This window comes from Pelecanus crispus, chromosome 19, assembly GCF_030463565.1.
Source record: "Pelecanus crispus isolate bPelCri1 chromosome 19, bPelCri1.pri, whole genome shotgun sequence".
NCBI classification, from domain to species: Eukaryota; Metazoa; Chordata; class Aves; order Pelecaniformes; family Pelecanidae; genus Pelecanus; species Pelecanus crispus.
This window is the reverse complement of record NC_134661.1, coordinates 8,655,097-8,676,156: the sequence shown is the minus strand read 5'-3', so window position 1 is coordinate 8,676,156 and position 21,060 is coordinate 8,655,097. Positions and strand designations below refer to the sequence as shown.

The 21,060-nt window shown below is 57.8% G+C and overlaps 1 protein-coding gene across 1 annotated transcript; it reads right to left on the bottom strand.

Annotated features, from left to right (window-relative positions):
* Nucleotides 1-2,556: 2,556 nt before the first annotated feature.
* Nucleotides 2,557-13,242, bottom strand: BCL9L (BCL9 like). The gene is made up of 7 exons (XM_075723303.1): nt 12,942-13,242; nt 11,060-11,182; nt 9,434-9,644; nt 8,590-8,674; nt 5,780-8,171; nt 5,027-5,287; nt 2,557-3,716 (listed from the first exon to the last, which is right to left on the bottom strand). The coding sequence occupies exons 1-7, from the start codon at nt 13,240-13,242 to the stop codon at nt 2,557-2,559; spliced, it is 4,533 nt and encodes a 1,510-aa protein (XP_075579418.1).
* Nucleotides 13,243-21,060: the final 7,818 nt, after the last annotated feature.

Here is a 21,060-nt window from a genome sequence, read left to right as displayed (position 1 = left end):
TCAACCGGGCTAAAACAACAGCTGTCTACAGACAAACAAAAAAACTTCTGTATAGAAAATATTATGGCTTCAAATTAACCGAGACTAGCTGGTGGGTGATGAGCAAGGTTTGGGGCTGGCATCGGTGTTTGGATGTTTATGAGAAACTACCAGCAGCCAACACCCCTAAGTGCAGCCAAGAGAAGCCGCAGCCTTTCAGGCAAGTCAAGCTTAGAAAGAGCTACATCTGTTCGAGCCACATCCTCCCACGTGAAACGCACGCTCTGAAAGGATGGAGAATCCAACCAGCTGACGCGTCAGGTCCAAAGCACGCTTCGCTAGCCTGGGCTGAAGATTATTCCTCTGCTCCAACTGCCAAGGCAGGGATGAGCGCTTCCCGGGATCGTTCCCGTCTTGCCATCTCCAAAAATGCTGCTCGCTCACATCGTACGCAACAAAACCCACACAAAGCAGGAGACCGGAGCGAAATCCTTCCTCGAATCCAGACCCACGCTTCCTACCCAGTACCACTCGCTACAAAATGCCCCAAGGCTTCAAGGTATTCCTAATTGGACTTTATGGCTCCATCTTCTCACGGATCAGATCAAGACAGCCGCTGGGCTGATGTTTCAGCGCCCTCCAGCCTTTCCCAACAGCTTGCATCGTGATAAAAAGCGTTGCCATTCGCTTGCTAGTGGACGATCTCCCTTTCTGAAAGCCCTCTCCTCCCTGCAGCAGCAAGTAGGTTAAGGTGAGCTCCGTTACAAGAGAGGTAGTATGCTAAGTCTGGCTCTGCAGAGATAATCCTCCAACTAGCGTTCCTCTGGCAATTGCATGCCCCGAGTTCACCATTGGATACCCATAGGGTACACCATGCTGGAACGCGGTCCCCGCGGAGGTCTGGAGACACTGCGGTGTGCGCAGAAGCGTGTGCACGTCACCCCACAGTCCCCCTCCGTGAACAAACACAGGAAAGACCATCGGCACCGCGCGCAGGAAGACCTTACGGAGTGGAGGATGAGGAGGGTGGAACGCATCCAGAAAAGCCGGCGCTGTTCGAACGGCACGCTTCCACCAGCCTAGGAACGAGGGGCTGCGATGCAACCTTGGCCTCTTCCGTCCGAAGCACAGGATGGCCGTGCCGCTGACACCGTACGAGACAACTCTCATACCGAGATGGAGTATCACACACAGGTACAGGTTGCCTTCAACGGCTGGACCTCTACTGCGCAGCAGGGCAGGCTGCTCCCGGTAGCTCAGGGCGAGACGGAGCGAAGACTACCTGTGAAACTCCGGAGGACGAGGAGGAGGACCGACAAGCACGAGGAAGACCTGCGAGAGCGCATTCAATGGCAGAGGTAGAGCGGGCACGGCGCAGTCGCGGAGGGCGACGGATGGGTAAAGGACTGGCGTAGGAAGGCTGCAAAAGAGCAGGGTTCCCGGCTAGCCTCTCCCAGAAGCACAGGAATGCATCGCCTCGCTCATCTCGGAGCCCATCCATCCCTACGCACCGCACCACCCTGCCCACAGGGGACACAGCACGAAGGGAAAAGAAGGGACTAGAGCAGACACGGCCAATCGAGACCTTCGGGTCCAGCGCGTTATCATCTGCGAAGCCCAGATCCTTGCCGCTTCTCCAGCCGAAGGGCCGGCATCCCTATCCCAGCCACGGCAGCTTTGCCACGGAGCAGCAACAGCTGTATCCCGTGAAGCTGCGGCCTCTGCCCCGCCGGATGAGCGCTGCTCCGGCAACGTCTCACCAGGGCCGCAGCTCCGACCGACGGGCGGTCCTCGGTCATTGGTGGTGTTCGCGTACTCGGCACAGCCTCCACAGGGGCCTAAGATCTGCGTGAAACTATACACCCCGCACATGCAAACCGTTCAGACGCGTGAACAACACAGGTTTGACACAGAGTCACTCTACAATGGGATCTCTCAATGCCCTGCGCGCCCTGGGGGATCCTCCTGCCTCCCCCAAGGAGAGTTTTCAATCCTTGTACGCTGTTGCCTTTAGCATGTTTTTTGTTTCTGTTTTTTTTAAAACACGTTTTGAGGCTTCTATTAAAACACAGAAATACAGAACAATTAAAAACCAGCACAAGTTTTGCCTTTCCCAGCGACCTATTTACAGCTAGTTCCAAAAACCCTCTTGCACATTTTGGTTGCTTAAAGGGGGGGGGGGAAGGAAAAAAAAGGAAAAAAAAAAGAAAAAAAAGGAAAAAAGAGAGAGATAAAAAAGGGAAAGAGAAACACTTGACGGAGGAAAACCATAAATGAAAACTTTACAAACTGCCACAGGGTCTGGATGCCCCTGGTCACCACGCAGGGTTCAAAGTAACAGCCCCACTCCCAGCCCCTCTACCCTCCCCTTCCCCAAAAAAGAAAGGAAAAAGAAACCCAATTCACATCAAGTTTACTGCACATCTGGTTTTCTGTGTAGAGGCGAATCCGATATGAAAAGCATCCCACGTGGTGTCCTCCACCGGCGTTGGCCCCCAACCCTCCCCCGAAGAAAGGCCCAAAAAGGTTTTGTACAGGCAGCCCCGACCCCTCCCCACCCCTGAGCACCAGCCGGGGTTAGAAAGGCAGGTTCGCCATGTTCCCAGGCCCGGGGATGTAACTCATCTGGCTGTCCAGGGAGACACTCCTCTGCCTCATCTGGTGCGTGACCATGAGGTTCTGCTGAGGCGGGGGCCCCATGAGAGAGCCCTGAGGTGACATCATGTGTCCTGTCTGAGCATACATCTCCCCCGACACAGACATGCTCCTCTGCTTGGCCTGCATCAGCATGAAATTCTGCTGGGCCATCAGGCTCTGCTGCGGAGACATCATGCCCTGGTGCATGCTGTTGCCCATCATGCCTTGCTGGGGCGGTATGCCTGTCCTGCCCAGCATGGGCACTTGTCCGGGATGGCACATGGGCATGCCGAGTCCCCTCTGCACGCCCTGCTGCCCGGGGAGGCTGGGGGCGTTCATACCTGGCCGCACCGGGGGCTGGTCAGCCATCATGTTCTGCAGGTTCATGAGGTGGAGGTTGGAAGGCTGCGATTTGGGCGCTTGGCTGTCGCTCTTGGGGAAATACTGCAAGGTGCTGCTTGGCTTCTCCGACGGGATGATCCTGGACAGGTCAAACTCGGGGATACCCGTGGGCGTGGGGCGGATGACCTCGCTGAGCTCGGGGTCGTTCAGCACCGACGCTACCCCGGGAAGCACGGGCGGGTAGGGCTCGCCGATCCGAGGAGGGATGTTCTTGCCCATCATGTGCTGCTGAGGGGGCATCTGGCTGGGCTGCTGGGAGGGAAGGTCCTCAGGCGGCAAGGGCATCCCCGGCGGGTAATGCTGCTGCATCCCAGGGCCGCCTCCCCCGCCGGGAGCCATGGGCATGCCTCCGGCGGGAGACGGCATGGCGTTGTGGGGCTGCTGCATGCGGGGGAACACGAGCTGGTTGGAAGGAATCATCTGCGAACTGTTGGGCACAGGGCCGCACTGCTGGTTCAATGAGTCCTGGGGCCCCGGGGGCAGCATCATGGGGTTCTGGGGGGGCACGCCCGCCCCTGGCGCACTCGGGTGCATAGGAATGTTGGAGGCCAGAGGGTTCGGGGAGGACATCATGGAGGTGGGGGGCGGTTCGTGGGAGAGGGGTTGCTGACCAGGCAGGTTCATTCCCATAGGGCTCTGCGAGGATCCAGGCCCCACGGAGTTCAAGTGCAGTTGATTCGGCTGACTCCCCGTCACGCCTAAGGAGAGGAAAAAGACAGGGGAGTTAACTTTGCCCACAGACCTCTCAGGGCTGCAAAATCCACAGCCGGGAAAGCCTGCCGAGCACTCCTGCTCAGAAAGCCCTGAGCACGGAGCGTGATGCTCAGCAAGCAGCCGCAAGATGGGCTTGCAAAGTGCCGACGTCAGGAAAAGGTGCCCCAGACCCCAGCTCCCTGAGCAGCGGAGAGCTATTCCGGCTTCATCCAGTCCCATGCTGGATTTGTAGTTCCTTACAGCCCACTGATTTGAGAGTCCCGGCTGGCTCTGCATGTTGGGACAGCCCTGAGATCGTGGGATCTCAGCAGGGCTCTCAGCTGCCTGGAAGGCACCGAGCAGTGACCCTTCACCACCGCCTGCCTGCAGGGTTAGCCACACGGCAAGCTCCTGTGACCACACAGCCTCAGGTGGTGAGGAGAAAAAAAAAAAAGGCAAAAAAAAGCAGAAGAGTCAGCACCCCAACACAGGTGCCGTCCGGGAGGGAGGACTGCGCTCATCGGTACAGCAAAGCAATCGGTGCCTGCGGAGGGGTTCGGGTTAGGAGGGAGCCAATGCATTTGCATGCCTGCGGTCAACCTAAGTCACTGCTCAGCAGCGAAAGAGTAAAAAAGTTGATTTTTCATTTTGAAAATTGCCAAAAATATTCATCAGACAGCTTTAAACCCCTAAATCGAGTGTACAGCATGCTGGAATTCCCCTTCGGGCTGGTCACCAAATGACGAAAAACACTCATTTGCCTAGCTGTCCTCACCAGTGCCGTCAGCTAGCGGAGCGTATCTGGTTGTCGCCTACTGAAATCAGAACTCTGTTACGAGATAGCCTTGCCGGCGCAGGCACCTGGGCTCCACTCAAAACACCAGACTCCCAAACCCTGTTCAGAGCGTCCCTGTCCCGCTGTACGAGAACGCAAGGGCTCCAAGCGGCAGGCCTCTGCCTGCAGTCCTGGGCCTGAGACAACTCCAGGAGCCGTGAAAATCCAGGGCCAATGCATCCGCACAGGGTAAAGGTAGTTCCGAAAACTTTCGGAGCTGGCGGAAGAAGGGCGCCTCGATGCTAGACCGGCTCACGTCCTTCCAGACAGCACACCCAAGCCAAAAGCTGACGGACAGCCTGGGCACAGGGTGCAGAAGCGAGCAGACTATTACGAACGGGGGCACATTTAAGCTATCTGACATGGCAGTCAGCGGGAGAACGCGCTTTCTAATGCCTCCTCTACCTGGTGCCTCAGGCCTGCTGGCAGCCACAAGACGGTCTGACTGACCCTGGCAAGCCCAGCCCCAGAAGTGCGTACCTGACATGCTTCCAGGCGGGAGCATAGGCCTGTCCGGCAGCAGCTCGTCATCAGAGGTGGCGATGGTTTTGATGGCATTGTGGTAAAGCGGTGTGGAGCTGGGCATGGCGTATTTGGACATCTGGGACATCATCAGCGAGAGGGGGTTCTGGGAGGGGGATGGATCTGGAGAGGAAGTAAAAGGCATGTTGGGATTCATGGTGCTAGAGGTGTTACTGGCTGGTGCGGAAGAGCTGCTCCGAGGCCCCGAAGGGAGAGAACCTGCAAGCAAGAGAGAGACCGGCTTAGTACCGCCCGCGCACCGTGGCTCGCTCCCGTCAGACAGCAGCCCCGTCCCCTCCTTCCGACGGCAGCGACTGGAGGAGGCTGCAAAACGCAGAGCTGGCACAGTCCAGCATCCTCCGGGCTCTGAGGAGGCTCACGCGGAGACCCTGCTCCAGAACGGTGACGGACTTCTACACTTCAGACTGCCCCGACTGCCCAGCACAGGCACATCTTTTGCTGCCTGTATCACAGAGCGTGAGCCGGGGTTGAAGTAAAAGCTGCTGCTCTGTTCGCCCTCCCGTCCACCTGAAAAGGCCCCATTTGGACTCCCAGGAAAACAAAGACTCGCTCCACGAGACGCAAGGGCAAGCGCAGGCACGACCGTCTCCCCGCTCCCACGGGAGCACACGGGCCGGAGCGAAACACCGTCCGCACGCTCACCCAAACCGAGCACACACGGCGCACTCGCACACAAGACACCCGGCATACCCTGGTCCAGTCCTCCCATGGAAGTAGACGAGTTCATGCTGAGAGTCTGCTTGCTCTGGTTGACTCCTGGGCTGGGCATGGTGGCTTTGGGAGATGGCACCCAGCCAGGGGAAGGAACAGCCATAGAAGGGGACTTCAGGCGGCTTGGTGAGCCGGTCGGAGACCGGACGTTAAGTGAAGAGCTCATCACCTGGGGGGACTTGAGGGGTCCAGACTGGTTTGAAGGTGGCATGCTGACCATCTGCGAGGGCGTCTGTGGGGACTTGAGGTTGGCAGAGGGGGAGGTGACCAGTGGCGAGTGCACCTGGCTGAGGGTGGGAGACTTGAGGTGGCCCATGCTGGGGGAGTTCATCTGGCTGATGTTGATGGTGAGGTCAGAGGGCCGGCGGCCCAGCCCCCGGGAAGGTGCTGGGTGCATGTTGGCCAGGTTGCCGCCTTGCGTGGGAGCAGGATTGGAGGCCGGAGGCAGAGGGATGTGGCTGAGCCTGGTGGTGCCGCCGATGCTCCCAACGGGCATGGTGCCCTGCTCAGGGCTGAACATGTCCGAGCCGCTGCCCATCTCCTGGGGCAGGTTGGGGTAAGGCCCTTGCCCACTCGAGAAGCCTTGCTGTCCTTGGTTGGGGAACTGGGAGGGAATCATCATTTTCTGGGGTCCGCCCAGCATTGCGCTGCCATTGCCATTTTGAGCCCTCGCCCTGGCCAGCTCCTCGGGGCTCATGCCCTGGTGGGCCATCATCTCGGGGCCCCTCATCTTCTGCGACATCATCATCTGCTGCTGCGGGGTCATCTGGACATTGAGGTTCATGTTCATGTTCATGTTGACGTTCATGTTCATGTTGAGGTTGCCAGGGCCCATGGGCGCATCCATGTCCCGAAGGCCCGACTGACTCATAGTGGGGCTCAGCATCCCCCGAGTGCCTGCAAAATCCATCCCCATCGGGGCACTGCTCAGGCTGTCCCCCGCTATCTGCCCAGCAAACATGGATGGATCTATCTGCCTGTGAGCCTGTATCATCCTCTCCATTTCCATGCCCTGGCTCATGGAGTTGCCGGACATCCCCATGGGCCTCTGCATGGCCACCGGGCGTTTCTCCATCAGCTGATGCCGCAGGATCTCCTCCCTGGCACGGGGATTCATGAACCTTTCGGGGTCCCCTTGCCCTGATGGGTAGGGCAGGGTGCCTTGCGGAAAGTTCCCGGGGCCTCCCATAGGAGGCATATCGTCGCTCCATCCCATGCCGGGCCTGACTGGCCTCTGCATGGCATTCATAGGCCCAAGAGCATCCAAGGGCATGTTCTGCATCCCGCCAAAGCCCGAGACTCTCTGCATTTGATTCCCGGGGAACCGTGGCCCTGGGAAGGGCGGCCCTCCCCGCAGCTGCATAGGGTCCTGCACGTCTATGGGTCCCCGCAGCTGGCTGCCCATCCCCGGCGGCCACTGCTCTCCGGGCTTGCTGTGGTAGGGTGGCGGGGGCCCACGCATCATCATGCTCCCCATCGACTGCGGGATCATGATCTCCTGCATGGGCCGGCCGTGGATGCTGATCTGCTCCTCTTTCCGTCGCTTTTCCTCATAGTACTCTTCCTGCAACTTCCTCCAGGCCACTTGCTCCGGTGTCAGGCTGTCCTGGTTCAGCCGCTGCATCATCATGTTCATCTGCTGCCCCATGTCGGCACCCGGGTGGTGGGGCACCTCGTGTTCCAGACTGGGCCCGCCAAGGCTCTGGGTCTGGGAGATCATGGACTGCAGAGGCTCTTCGTACTTCTTCATGCTGGCGGGGGGCGCGGGGGGCTGGGCAGGGGCAGCCTGCGGCTGAGGGGCAGTCCCGCCCTCACCCGCGTTTTGGCTGGACTTCATGAAGGGCTCGGCCTCCCCGCTGCGCAGCAGCAGACGCTCAATGTCCCGCAGGGTCTGCAGAGAGCGCTCTCGGTGCTCCAGCTGCTCCTTCGAGAGCCCTTCCGAGTTCATGGGGTTCCTGGGGCCCAGGCCTGCCTGCCCGTTTCCCGGCATCCCGGGGCCCGGGCCCTCCCCAAGGAGGCTGGAGCTCGACGTGGCGGAGGAGTCCACTTGCCCAGCCTGCATGGTGTTGGCAGACGCAGTGGGCGTATTTGGGTGGTTACTGCCAGGCTGGTTGCTGCCGCTGTTGTTCCCCAAAGAGTTGGGAGTCAGATCTCTCCGGACATCTTCACTTGTCCCTTCCTGGGGCAGGCTGCTGGGCGCGGGCAAAGGTGCTTGACTGATGGTCTGAGGCTGCGGCGGAGGCTGCGGCGGGGGAGGCTGTGGCTGTGGCTGACTCGCTTGAGGTGCCGGTGGCTGGGACTGCGGAGTGTTGGCAGCAGGAGGGTTAATCGGAAGCGGCTCAGCAACACCCAGCACTTTAGGAGCTGGCGCCTGGCAGAGAAAAGGGAAATAAACGTGAGCAGGAAAAACCCTGGGTAGGCATTCTTCCCTGCACCCTGCAGGAGACCTCTCTGTCCCAAAAACATGCCCCGTGGCAGTTCACCTTCGTTCCTTGTGGGGAAGAAGCGGGCCCTATTACATGCCCTGGAAACGCACAATCAGGTGTCCCGCCCACGTTGCGGCAGGGCCACATACCGTGCCCCATCCCAAACTTTTCACAGCTGACAGCAGCCAGGACTCACTCCGAAGAGGTCCCACAGCAAAGCAGCTTCCCACCCCACGGAAAGGGCATTCTAACAACCCCTTCCCTCCACAGCTGAGCCAAGAGCCGGAGAAGAACGGCCACGTCAGAAGGGTCGGCGGTCAGCAGCACGTGCCAACAGAGGCATTTGGTTCGTGGCTGGTATACCTGGTCTAGCTTTGCCCGTGGGACGTTCTGCTGATGGTAGGCCAGAATGGAGTCAGCTCGGCCCTGCAGGACAGCTTCTGCAGCTCTGGGGAGAGAGCACAAACCGCTCGAGAACAGGCATTGTGCCCCGTCCCACCCACCCCAGGCCCCACCTCCGCTCTTCAGTCCAGCGGGAAGAGGGAAATCTCTGGAGGTCACCGAGAAGGGGGGGATATTCTCAGACTCTTCCCACCTGTCCTGCACGGGCCCCAGTGAGGTTCTCCAACTGATGATCGCTTGCCCTGAGATTTTCCTCTTCCCACGTCCTGCGATGGGCACTTGGCTCTGTCTTGTGCCTGCTGCTGCCTCTTGCCCTAAGGTGGCTGTCGCTGAGATGCTCTGGGATCTACCACACCCAAACCTGTGGTCTAGCGGAGCTCTAAAACTAAACAGCCTCGCTAAGACTCCACAGCTGAGACAACGCAGGACAGACGGGAGGAATCGAGTGGAGAACACCAAGTGTTACGTGGCACTCCCCGTGATGCCCTTAGCTACTTCCAAATCAGAGCAGCAGTCCATACTGCTCTGGGCGAATCTTTGCGTTGGGTGCTGACGTCTGTACTTGATGGCACGCGTCACAGAACGCAGTGCTGGGCATTGCTGGGAGGAAGGGTGCGTTTAAGGCAAAGTTTGGCCACCAGCAGTAGCTGCCAGCAAACTCCCGGAACCTCGGGGGGGACCCACTCTGCGCAACCAAAGTGACATGAGCCCGTCCGGCTCTCTTGTGCCCAAGAGCAGCGCGCAGCAGGCAGGTGTGACAAGCCAGCCCTGCGCCAGCGGAGGACGGACAGGGTTTAGCGCTTACGTGTTAGCAAGGTGCGTCGTAAAGACGTAAACGAACTGCGAAGGCTGCTTTCCCGTCCCGCCGCCTCCGCCTCCTGCAGCGTCTGACCGTAAGCCGGGGGCAGCACCATGAGGCACGCTGGAAGAACCGGTCTCGTTGAGGTTCGGCAGCGGGTTGGACCCTGGGCCAAGCTGCGAGGCTGTGGACATCGCAGGATCTGCTACATTACAATCTGTGGGAGGCACAAGGGACAAAGCTGCTGCAGCCAGCGCGGCCGGGACGCCCGAGCGGCCTCCGCCGCCGGCACCGGCTGGAGGGAGGGAGCCGGGCTCCGGGGCAGAGGCCTGCGGGGCGGCAGGGCTGGGCACGGCGGGCAGAGCCGGAGCCGCCGCCCGGCCGGGCCACCGGCAGGCGGCAGCAGCCGCCCGGCCGGCCCCGGGGCCACCGCCTCCGCTCCCCCGCCCCGGGGCCGGGGCTCTCCTCCTCTCCCGGCCCGCGGGACGGACGCCCCGGGAGCGGCGGAGGAAGGGGTGCTGTCCACCGGAGTGGCGACTGTTAATCGTCAGCCGTTCTTCGACAATATTCCTAATTAATATTAATCAGCAGCGCCATTACCGGGAGCAGGCAGTGCCTTCCCCTTGCCTAGCTCCTCACACGCACCGAAGCAGGCTCGCCTGTTCTCCTCCCACCACAGACCTCCCTGCAGACCTACTGCCAGCAGCCCGGCCCTGGCACAGCAGCATTTAGAGAGAAGAGACCTCACTACTGCCTCGCTGCCAGCCCTTGCCCACCTTGACCGGCTCTAACCGGGCAGATCTTGGAGCAGGCGGCACTGTCCCTTCCCAGGCGCGCTGTGGACTGTGCAGAGAAGCACAAGGGAACGTCCTGGAGAGGATGGCTACCGTGCACTGGCAGGCACAGAAGCCACCCTCTACTTGGTTGTATACGATTCCATGTTCTCCATCAGCTGCGGCCCTTGGGCCCCGCAGGACCTTGCCCTGTTCTCTCAGATATTCTCCCTGTCACAATTTGAATGTAAACTCAATTCTAGATACAAAAAAAAAAAAAAAGCAAGAGTTTTGATGCTTTTGGAAAACAGAAGAGACCTACAGCTTGTTGCCCCAAATGATGCACACCTTGGCCAGCTCAGCCCTGCCCGAACCGCTGTCGAGATGCCGAGAGCCTCTTTAGCCTCAGCTGCCTTTAAAGCACAGCTGCAGAGGGCCGGGTGGATGGCCTGGCACAGACTTAGCTGCTGCGACAGGGGCAACGCATGTTGTGTGGTCTGGCTGCCACCATGACCAGGGTAGGCATGCTTAACCAGATTTAAGACAGGCACGCTTTCAAGATGGCAATTCTGCCGCTGGTGTGGCCAGAGCAACGTACAGCAGGGACATCCAACCTCAACGCCTTCCCCTCCAGTGTCTCGGAAGCACCTCCACAAAATAGGTCCCACGCCTCGCTGCATGGCCACAAACACTCTCACAGCACAATGACGGCCAACTGCGACGGCCCACCGTGCCACACACCCGGCTAAGCCAGCACGCACAGGCAAAGCTAAAGGTGCCAGTGCCGTCTGCCCCGCTGAGCTGCAGGAGGGGCTGGCTTTATTCAAGCTTCTGAGCTGGTAAGGAGGTAGACACTCACTGTGCGCACTGCTGATGGGCTTGTCGTCTTCCTCGCTGTCCGGCCCAGAGCACCATTCGTCCCCGCTGTATGGCTGCTTCCTTTCCAGCACGCACCGCCGCTTGCTACGGGGAGCCACCTCACCTGCAAAGGGACAGAACCATCAGAAGAGCTGAGGAGACCTGGCACGGGCCGGGAAGGCTGGGGCCCTGCCCAGCTGCGTGCTGCACACCGGCACTGCCAACCCAGCCGGGATGCGCTGGGCGAGAAGCCTTATGCCGACATCTGCCCAGCCCTGGTAAAGATCCTGAAGCATCTGCTCAGTCTGGGCTCCTTGTCTTTGCAGCCAGACCTGGTGAGACGCTCCTGTGAGAGCTAGCAGATCAGAACGAGATGCATTTCTTACTGTCTGAAAGGAGTCTTTCGCAAAGACAGGACATGTCTGACTGCTGTTCCAAACCAGGGAGCTTTGGGCATTAACCCTAAATGTAAGGGGCCTGTGATTTAGCAATTAAAACCTGGAAATCGAATGGGAGGGCACGTTCCCATCCATTGTAGGAACAAGAGACAGACTCTGCTCTTCGCAGACATGAATCAGGCAGGGGCCTTTATGCCCTCTGTAAACTCGGATGCTCCCTCCATTTCTCAGATGGGGCTGATGCAGCTCAGAGAGGACGTAGCTTGCCTAAAGGCACCCAGGGACCCGGGGAAAGGAATCGGACACAGGATGGATACCTTCCAGTCCTGTGCTTTAACTCCAACATAACACCATCCGGCCTCCCTTTTTTACACCATCTAGTAGTTTCCAAGATATATTCACATGACCTACCAGTGCGCTGCAGCAGGAACACAGGAGATTTGGGCAGTCCCGATCAATGGTTGGACTGGATGATCTTAAAGGTCTTTTCCAACTTAAACGAGTCTATGACTCTGTAAGCCACTTTAATAATTTCCTTGTGGAAGTTTGGGCTGCAAGACAGTTCTGGGATAAAGCTACAAATGCTTATGATCCGTGGCATACTATAACCCCCTAATGCAATGGGGAGAAAGCACGTCTGGGGGCAGGAGGTCTGTTCGGGTACGTTCTACCCGTTCTTCCGAGGCACGGCTCTAGCCTAAGCTAGTCAGGCAACGCAGCTTTGGCTGTGAAACCAAACGCTTAGGGGCCACGAGCCAGAACGGCGGCTCCACGTTTGGGGACCGGGTGCGAGTCTCGGTTGGAACCAAGGGCACCGCTGGGATTTCTCCTCCGACAACGCCCCGCAAGATGCTCAAGCGTCCTATGTGGCTGTTGAGCACAGAGTTTGGTGGAATGCGAGAGGCTACAGGGAAGGCTGGTGAGGACAGGGAAGCGAGAGGGTTTGGAAGCACTGACTCAGCCCTTTTCCAGAAGCCACGTGCTGTAACACAAGAGTCATCCATTGCTGATGAAACCACAGAGCTGTTCAGACAGCGACCCTCACAGCACCTCCTCGCTAACCACGACTGAGTCGTTGGGCAGCTGCAAGAACACCGCAAAGGCAGCTCTTTGCCAACAGCAAGGAGACAGAAAACGAAGTTGAAAGTCTTCACGTTGCAAAGCAGGGGCGTTCAGCACCGTTTCAGCGAACCGTGCCCTTGCTTAGCCGGCCTCAGTAGCCCGTGAAACCAGAATCCCAGATTCTCAGTGTAACAAACAGTTTAGGGAATTAAATGTAAAGACAATGCTCAGCCGCTCCGGTTCCAAAACCGCAGATGCGACAAGCAGTGATGCAAAGACGCACCGGCAGCCAGGACAAGCCCAGACAGCAGCCGTAGCACAGAAACCCAAGATGCTCACAGCTGCTCCCATCCCAGGTCCTGCCAGGACGCTTGGAGCAACTGCAAGGAGGACGTGCTGAGGCAAGGTTCAGGAGAGTATTACCTTTTGATTCTGCGTCCTGCGAAGGGGTGCTGGCTTCTCGCTGTTCTCCGGAGTCCACCGAGATGCTTCGTTCCCGTTTCACCTTGCCCTTCAAGGAGCTGAAGTTTGGGACAGCGTTCTGGCTGTTTTTCAGTCCAGAGTTGCCAGGGGAGATCTGAGTGGCCTTGCCGCCATGGCTGCCCGCCCCCACACCCTTAGAGCCCAGGTTGCAGGTGGGTGCTTGGCTCACGTTGTGGTGCTGGGCCGGGGCACCGCTGCTGCCTGCCTTGCCATGGCTGGGCAGTTTGTTGTCAGGGTGCATTGGATTGGCTAAAGCTTCCCACAGCGCCAGTGGAGGGAGCTCCCAGGCCCTTGGGTCAGAAACCTGCAAAAGAAGAATGCAGCGAGTGAGCGCGGTGCCCCTCGCATGTGTGCAGCTGACGGGGGCAATGCCCAGGGCCGGGGCACTGGGGCTGCTGCTTGGTCGCAGGGCCAGACAAAGCCTGCGGCAAGGTACAACCCAGAGCCGCTTGCGCCGGGAACCAGCCCGGGCCCCTTTGAGCAAAGGATCCTGCTCTGCAGTTAGCTGCGCGCGGACAAGTGGCAAACTCCCACCCCAGCACGGCAGGCTTGCCAGCGCTCCAAGGCACAGGCACGGACATCGGAGCCCTCGTTTCCGAGGCCGCGATGAGAATGGGGTGCTCCAGGCCAGCCTGGCCCTTTGGTGAGCGGAAGGATCCCTAGAGCTATTTTGCAGGTCTTCCCAGAGCTCAGACAACTTTGTGACCCTGAACAGGAATCTGGTGCCCTACTGGTGTCAGGGACCCCTTCTGCCGCTGAATCGGTTTCCTGTGCTCTGCAAAACACACAGGAGGCAGCTGAGCAGACAGAAAATGGTCTTGATGCAAGCCTATAGAGAGCGAGCTGGGACGGGGCAGGGAAAGGCTAACAGGAGAAGGAGGCAGTGGGCTGCAAGGCAAGGGCAGAGCCGGGAGTGTGGGCACTCGTCAGCTAAGCGGTATCCCTGTCTCTCCCAGGGGCCTGAGGGACCATTCCGGCTCCCGGTCCAAGGCCCTGGGTGGGGGAGCGTCCACTTCAGCGGCAGCTTCCAGCCCAGCAGGATGATGCAACGTGCCACGGGGCCTGCTGGGACAGCAGGGTGACGCTGTCCTGCTCCAGACCCAGCCCAGCTTTCTGAATAGCCCCGCAGGCTGAGGCAGAGCATTTCAGGGAAGAGGCAGCTAGGGCAGAGCGCGCAGGCTTCTGGGCTGGAGGATGTGCACGCAGCTGAGCAATGCTGCAGCAGCCCCCCTCCTCGCAGATCTATTTGCCTTAGCAGAATCCCTTAGGCTCGCACTGGGATTCTTCCCCTCGGAGCTCTGCACGGGCATTACAGATGACTGGGATGCGGCTCCACAGTACCTGAGCACATCACGTGTTCTGGAGGGCTGCTACTACTCCTCAGTTCAACAGACAACCCTGGTAACTGCAGGGTGCGTCCCTCCTGGCCTCCGAGTACCTCCTACTTGCAGCAAGTAGCCTTCTTCAACACAGCACGGGCAGCGTGGGACATCGGCCAGCCTCACCTCAGGGGTTACCGGAGCGGGCAGATGTCCCTGACCTTCAGACATGGCTCTTGCGCACCGACTCTTCCTGGCCTGAACCGCGTTCCTGCTAAGCCCTCAGAGGCTGTCCCAGCACAGAAAGACGCACAACCCCGTGAGAACCGCTCCTGGCTTTCTTCTTCTAGAGGACATAACTCTTCCTGCGTGGGGCCCTCATGTTCCTCTGCTCCAGCCTCCTCACTACCCCAGCCAGCGATGCCAAAGCTGCAGAAAGCCCCACTGCCTGTCATGATCTTCTCTGCTTCTCGGGGAGCAGGGAGGAAGGAGAGTACACCATGTGTTCGTGGAAGTTGAGGTATTACTCTCTGTTTGCTTACGTCTGCCATGTGCTTTGCGTGACAACCCCATGACGCGCTCAAGAACCTTTCCCGTGTGCAGGCAGAGAAATTTCCCGGCACACGGGGGGTTACTGGGCCCGTGGTCTGCTCCTCCCATCTGGACCGAGCAGGCCAGATGCTGCTCACAGATTTCTTCTGCCACCCAGGGACAGGAAGCGTCGGCTCCAGACCAAACCCCGCATCTCTAAATAGCGCCGCAAGAACTCAGCAGCGCTACACACGCTGCTCCTGGCTTGCCGAAGGCGGGCCTGAAGACATACCATTGGTAAAAGCCAAGCACTCGCTCTGCTAGGGCAAAACACCGTACCCAGAACAGCACGCAAGCGAAGAGCAAAGCACGCTTGGCAGACCCGTAATCCCTGAAAGACGGCAATCGCCGCAAGGCGCAGGCTGCAGCTTGCCATCCACCACCGGCGAGTTCCCTGCCTGCAAAAGGGACTTCTTGGCACCTGCCTCCCTGCGAGGCAAGGCTGAGCCGGTGGCCGGCTGGCACGCCGTGGCGCCCGACCGAGCGCAGCCTGCACAAGCAGCGTTATCGCACAGCCCGCCCAGGCATTCCTAGTTAGTTAGTGGGATCGTTCGTGCACAGCTTGGCCTATCACTGCTTCCTAACTAGCAAGTCGTTAGTTGCTCCCTCCTCCTCCGCCTCCTCCCCACGCACCTCGGCGAGGGCTCTGCTCTAGCCTGGAGGAAGATGGTGAGCCACAGCACTGATTAATTTTCACAGCACATAAGGGAGTTGCTAGCCCTTTAAGTGTCAGCCAGTCTCGCTCGCTCGCTCTTGTTCTCCGGGGACCTATTAATAGCAGCTGGAAAGATCACATCACTCTCTGGATATTTATACCCCTCATTCCACACCAGGAGAGATTTATGTCAGAGCTGCCGTCCCAGTGCCTGCCCAATTGCTCTGTCAAACCGCTCGCAGGGGGAAGGGAGCAGAGCGGGGAAGGAGACGTGGAGAGGGCAAGCGGGGAGGAGGAGAAGGTCCATATGGCACAAGCTGCAGCGTTAAGCACACACGCTGCCTGCAGCCGCTGGCTGGCCAGCTGCAGGGAGCCTTCAGCCCCACTGGAAGAGGCTGCTGCCAGACAGCATTCCAGAAAGCAAGCCCTGCAGCAGCTCCCGCTGCTGGTGGCCCAGAGCCCCCGCCTGCTGCGCCGCACTCGGCAATCTTTGCAACACGTTGCACCGCAGTCCTGAGGGTCACAAACCGGCTGACGCCAGGGTGCGGCTAGACCAGCCAAGGAGGTGCTACCACCGCCATCCGTATCAACGATAGGCTGGGAGACGCGGGTCTGCCTGTGGCACATCTGCATGGACATGATATTGCATTCAAAACAGATCCCAAAGCGCTTCACCGAAAACGGGAATGCTCAGCAGCATTGCAGCACTACCCTAGTACAGCATAGCACAGGCATGCGAGTACCGTGGGGAGGGAGGAAGAAAACCAGGGCCCTGCTAAGACCGCACCTGCAGAGTCCAGAGATTAACGCTCGAGATGCACTCCCTATCCCTCTGTTTCTCAGATCAGATTGCAGGGAACACACGCGTCGGTGCTGAAGGACCTGACAGCCACCACAAAGAAACCTTCAGACGCTGCCTGCAGTGTGGATGAGCCTCGCTGGCTGCGAGGTCCCTCCAGAGTGTCACATTTTTGGGGCATCTATCTTCCTCCTTCATTTTGGGAGTAGGCTGCTGCTCCAGGGAGGACATCCAACGCCTTGCCTCAGGCCAGTCGCAGGATGGAAACCACCCTGGGCTGACGGGGGACCCCTGCTCAACCTCAGAAGCCCTCCTCTTCCGGCCTCAACTGAGACTGACCGCACTCCCCTTGCAAATCCTAATGGGAGCAAGGCCAGAAGCAGCTGCCCGTGGATTCTGCTCTGCTTTTGGGAGTAGCGACAGTTGGATCCTGTTGCAGATGTATAGCGGGGATCCGTCCCGGCCTCCCATCTGTCTGGTTGCAGTACACCGATAGGCATCTCGATTGCTGTAAGCTCCTTGCACACGCCCCTAGATTCAAACTAGATTCCAGCAGGCATGCCACACATCTGGGCCACAGAAGAGAATTAATTAGAAAGTAGATACACTGACACGGGGAGACAAACGATCCAAAACATCTTGAAAAGAACACGACAAAAAGGAGATTGCATAGAAATCTGGCTCCCTCTGCAATTTAGCAACACACCCACTCCAGCCCAGCAGTTTTAAAGACAATAGCAAACTTAATTCCCAGTGGTTACAGCGAGGAGCCGAGACTCCTGGCTTCTACCCCCGGCTGCCACCGATTCCACGAATGACCCTGAGCAAGACGTACTCTTTCCGGGTGCCTCGATTCCTCCGTCACTAAATGGGGGGACAACCCAGCCTACCTCACATGGGGAGAGAGGCTTACAAGGCACAATAAATATCTCTGTTGAATGAAGTGCTACATCTAAATGCAGAGGGAGAGTATTTGTGCCTGGTACATACGAAAAGCCACAGCTTTAAATCACAGACTGGGACCTTAGCAGACAAGAAACCTCAAAACAAAACAACAAAACCTGCTTTCAGTAAGTCTCCTCCAGTATGGTCTGAACAGCAGCAGAGGGGGAGGAGGAAGCTCTGGGCGAGAAGAGACCAGGCTGACATATTCCCAATCCCGGAATTGCTAGCTGATAGTTCAAGAAACCTGAAACCCCACTGTGTTCCTGGAGGACTTTCTGGTGAATCATGCTCCCGCTCGCTCCGAAGGACGGTAACGCAGATTCCCAACACTGCCGCAAGAATGCGGAGCCCGCGCCCGCCTCCCGGTTGGGCAGGAAAGCCTCCCAGCCGCCAGCCAGCCTGCCCCGCGCTTCCACATCTCGATGCTTGCTGACATTGCTGCCGTGCTATCCCTGTCGGGAGAAAGGGTGCGAGAGGAAGCCGGGAAACCAGAGTCACAACGGTTCAAAAAGGACGGAGCTTCGCCGCACCTCCCTCCTATCAGATGCTGGGGAAAGCTCTTGCGAAACCCAGATGCCTACTGACTTGCGCATACACAGCGACGACCAGAACCCAGGCCTCCTGAGCTGTGCTGACGTGCCCCGCAGCTCACAAACGCCCAACCCACGAGAGGAGACGGGTCGTGACAAGAGTGATGCAATGAGCAGAAAGTCACCCAGCCCCTCTCTGCCAGCCAGTCCGGGAAGCAACAAGACCAGGTTGCCATTGCAAACACCCTCTAAGCACATCGCCTATGCTGATAACCACCCACCAGCGCACTACAAGCAGCAATCCTGGGAGAAGCCCGATCCAAAACGTCCCGTGGACACCACCACAAACTCAAGTGAAACACCTTGGCTTTGGAAATGAGAGGTCCTAAGCAAGCTCAAGGCCTTCTTGAAGAAAGGCATTAGGCAGAGAACAGCAAAAGGAGAGACCCTAAAGACCCGCCACCCCCTCCCGAAATCCCTCGCACCCCAAGTCTGGATGAGATGACGGGCACACTGCCTAACACCACTCCCAGACTACCAGTCCTCCCAGGGTTAACAGCAGAAGGGCTTGGAACACCTCCAAAGAAATACCATACTATTTCATTAAAGTCAGAATATTTAATGGAGGCAAAGACTACGACAAACTTTCCAGAAGCAAGATTTCTGAAGCCCGAGACTCTTGGATCATTTCTGATTTGAGAAAAAGACCAGAATCAGAAACTTGACCTTTTCCATGCAAAAATGGTTGTTCCAAAACAATCCTTTTCGCAAGACCATTCAATTGGTTTTGAGTCTGTTCCAGTGAGAAACAAAACCCTCAAAAACAGTAGCGAACCAGCATTGCTGTCACCCAGCCAGCTCCAGCCAAGAGTCAGCAACGGGCTCTAACAGCCAGACGAGCCCAGGAACCCACCCGAGCCCGACAAGCACAGCTCTGAGCCAGCATGCTATTTAGCAACCAACAATTGCAGGAGCATCTCCCTAACCCCTGTACGGGAGCGCTCGCCTGAGCGTGTTTATCACCAGCGAGAACAGCCTTAACCCAGGCTGCTACTGTTAAAGGCATTCTCATTTGAGCCTTGCTTCGGCCGGCTGGGGTTGGAGACACCGGAGGCGGGCGGTTCCACAGAGCAACGCTCCCACTGACAAGAGTCGGCCGCTTCGAATGCGTCATGAAATTACCTTGCTCTTATACTGTCAGATGGATAGCCCAGAGAAGCCCGTTTTCTCTTCTATTCATTTCGAGGATTCTTCTCACGCCCTTTTAAAACAGCAGAAAAAGTGGGACGCTCATCAGCTGTATCACAGAATCAGAGAACGGTTTGGGTTGGAAGGGATCGTAAAGATCGTCCAGTTCCAACCCCCCTGCCACGGGCAGGGACACCTTCCACTAGGACCAGGTTGCTCAAAGCCCCATCCAGCCTGGCCTTGAACACTTCCAGGGATGGGGCATCCACAACTTCTCCGGACAACTTGTTCCAGTGCCTTGCCACCCTCCTAGTGAAGAGTTTCTTCCTTAGATCTAATCTAAATGTACCCTCTTTCAGTTTAAAGGCATTACCCCTTGTCCTATCACCACACGCCCTTGTAAAAAGTCCCTCTCCAGCTTTCTTGTAGGCCTCCTTTGGGTACTGGAAGGGTGCTATAAGGTCTCCCCGGAGCCTTCTCTTCACCAGGCTAAACCACCCCAACTCTCTCAGCCTGTCTTCATAGGAGAGGTGCTCCACCCCGGGATCATTTTTGTGGCCCTCCTCTGGACTCGCTCCAACAGGTCCATGTCCTCCTTATGTTGGGGGCCCCAGAGCTGAACGCAGTACTCCAGGTGGGGTCTCACAAGAGTGGAGCAGAGGGGGAGAATCACCTCCCTCTGCTGCTGGTCACGCTTCGTTGGATGCGGCCCAGGATACAGTTTGCTTTCTGGGCTGCGAGCGCACATTGCCGGGTCATGCTGAGCTTCTCCTCAGCCAACACCCCCAAGTCCTTCTCCTCAGGGCTGCTCTCAATCCATTCTCCACCTAGCCCTGTACTTGTGCTTGGGATTGCCCCGACCCATGTGCAGGACCTTGCACTTGGCCTTGTTGTACTTCATGAGGTTTGCACGGGCCCACCTCTCAAGCCTGTCAAGGTCGCTCTGGATGGCATCCCTTCCCTCCAGCATGTCGACCACACCACACAGCTTGGTGTCATCTGCAAACTTGCTGAGGGTGCACTTGATCCCACTGTCCATGTCACTGACAAAGATGTTAAGCAGTGCCAGTCCCAGTCCCGACCCCTGAGGAACGCCACTCGTCACTGGTCTCCACTCAGACATCAAGCTGTTGATGGCAACTCTTTGAGTGCGACCGTCCAGCCAATTCCTTATCCACCGAGTGGTCTATCCGTCAAATCCATGTGCCTCCAATCTAGAGACAAGGATGTCGTGCGGGACCGCACCGAATGCTTTGCACAAGTCCAGGCAGATGATGTCAGCTGCACTTCCCTTATCCACCAATGCTGTAACCCCGTTGTAGAAGGCCACCAAATTTGTCAGGCACGATTTGCCCTTAGCGAAGCTGTGTTGGCTGGCACCAATCGCCTTCTTATTTTCCATGTGCCTTAGCATGGTTTCCAGGAGGATCTGCTCCATGATCTTCCCAGGCACAGAGGTGAGACTGACTGGCCTGTAGTTGCCCAGTCTTCCTTTTTTCCCCTTTTGAAAAACGGGTGTTACGTTTCCTCTCTACCAGTCAGCAGGAACTTCACTGGACTGCCACAACTTCTCAAATACGATGGACAGTGGCTTGGCAACTTCATCCACCAGTTCTCTCGGGACCCGCCAACGCGTCTCATCAGGTCCCATGGACTTGTGCATCTTCTGGTTCCTTAGATGGTCTCGAACCCGATCCTCTCCCTCCAGTGGGCTGTTCTTCATTCTGCCAGTCCCTGCCTTTGCCTTCTGCTACTGTGGCTTGAAACTTGCTGGTGAAGACTGAGGCAAAGAAGTCACTGAGTACCTCAGCCTTCTCCATATCCCAGGTAAATAGGTCTCCTGTTTCCTTCCGGAGAGGGTCCACATTTTCCCTAGTCTTCCTTTTATCACTGATGTACCTATAGAAGCTTTTCTTGTTGCCCTCGACTTCCCTGGCCAGATTTAATTCTATGAGGGCTTTAGCTTTCCTAACCTGATCCCTGGGTGCTTGGACAATTTCTCTGTATTCCTCCCAGGCTACCTGTCCTTGCT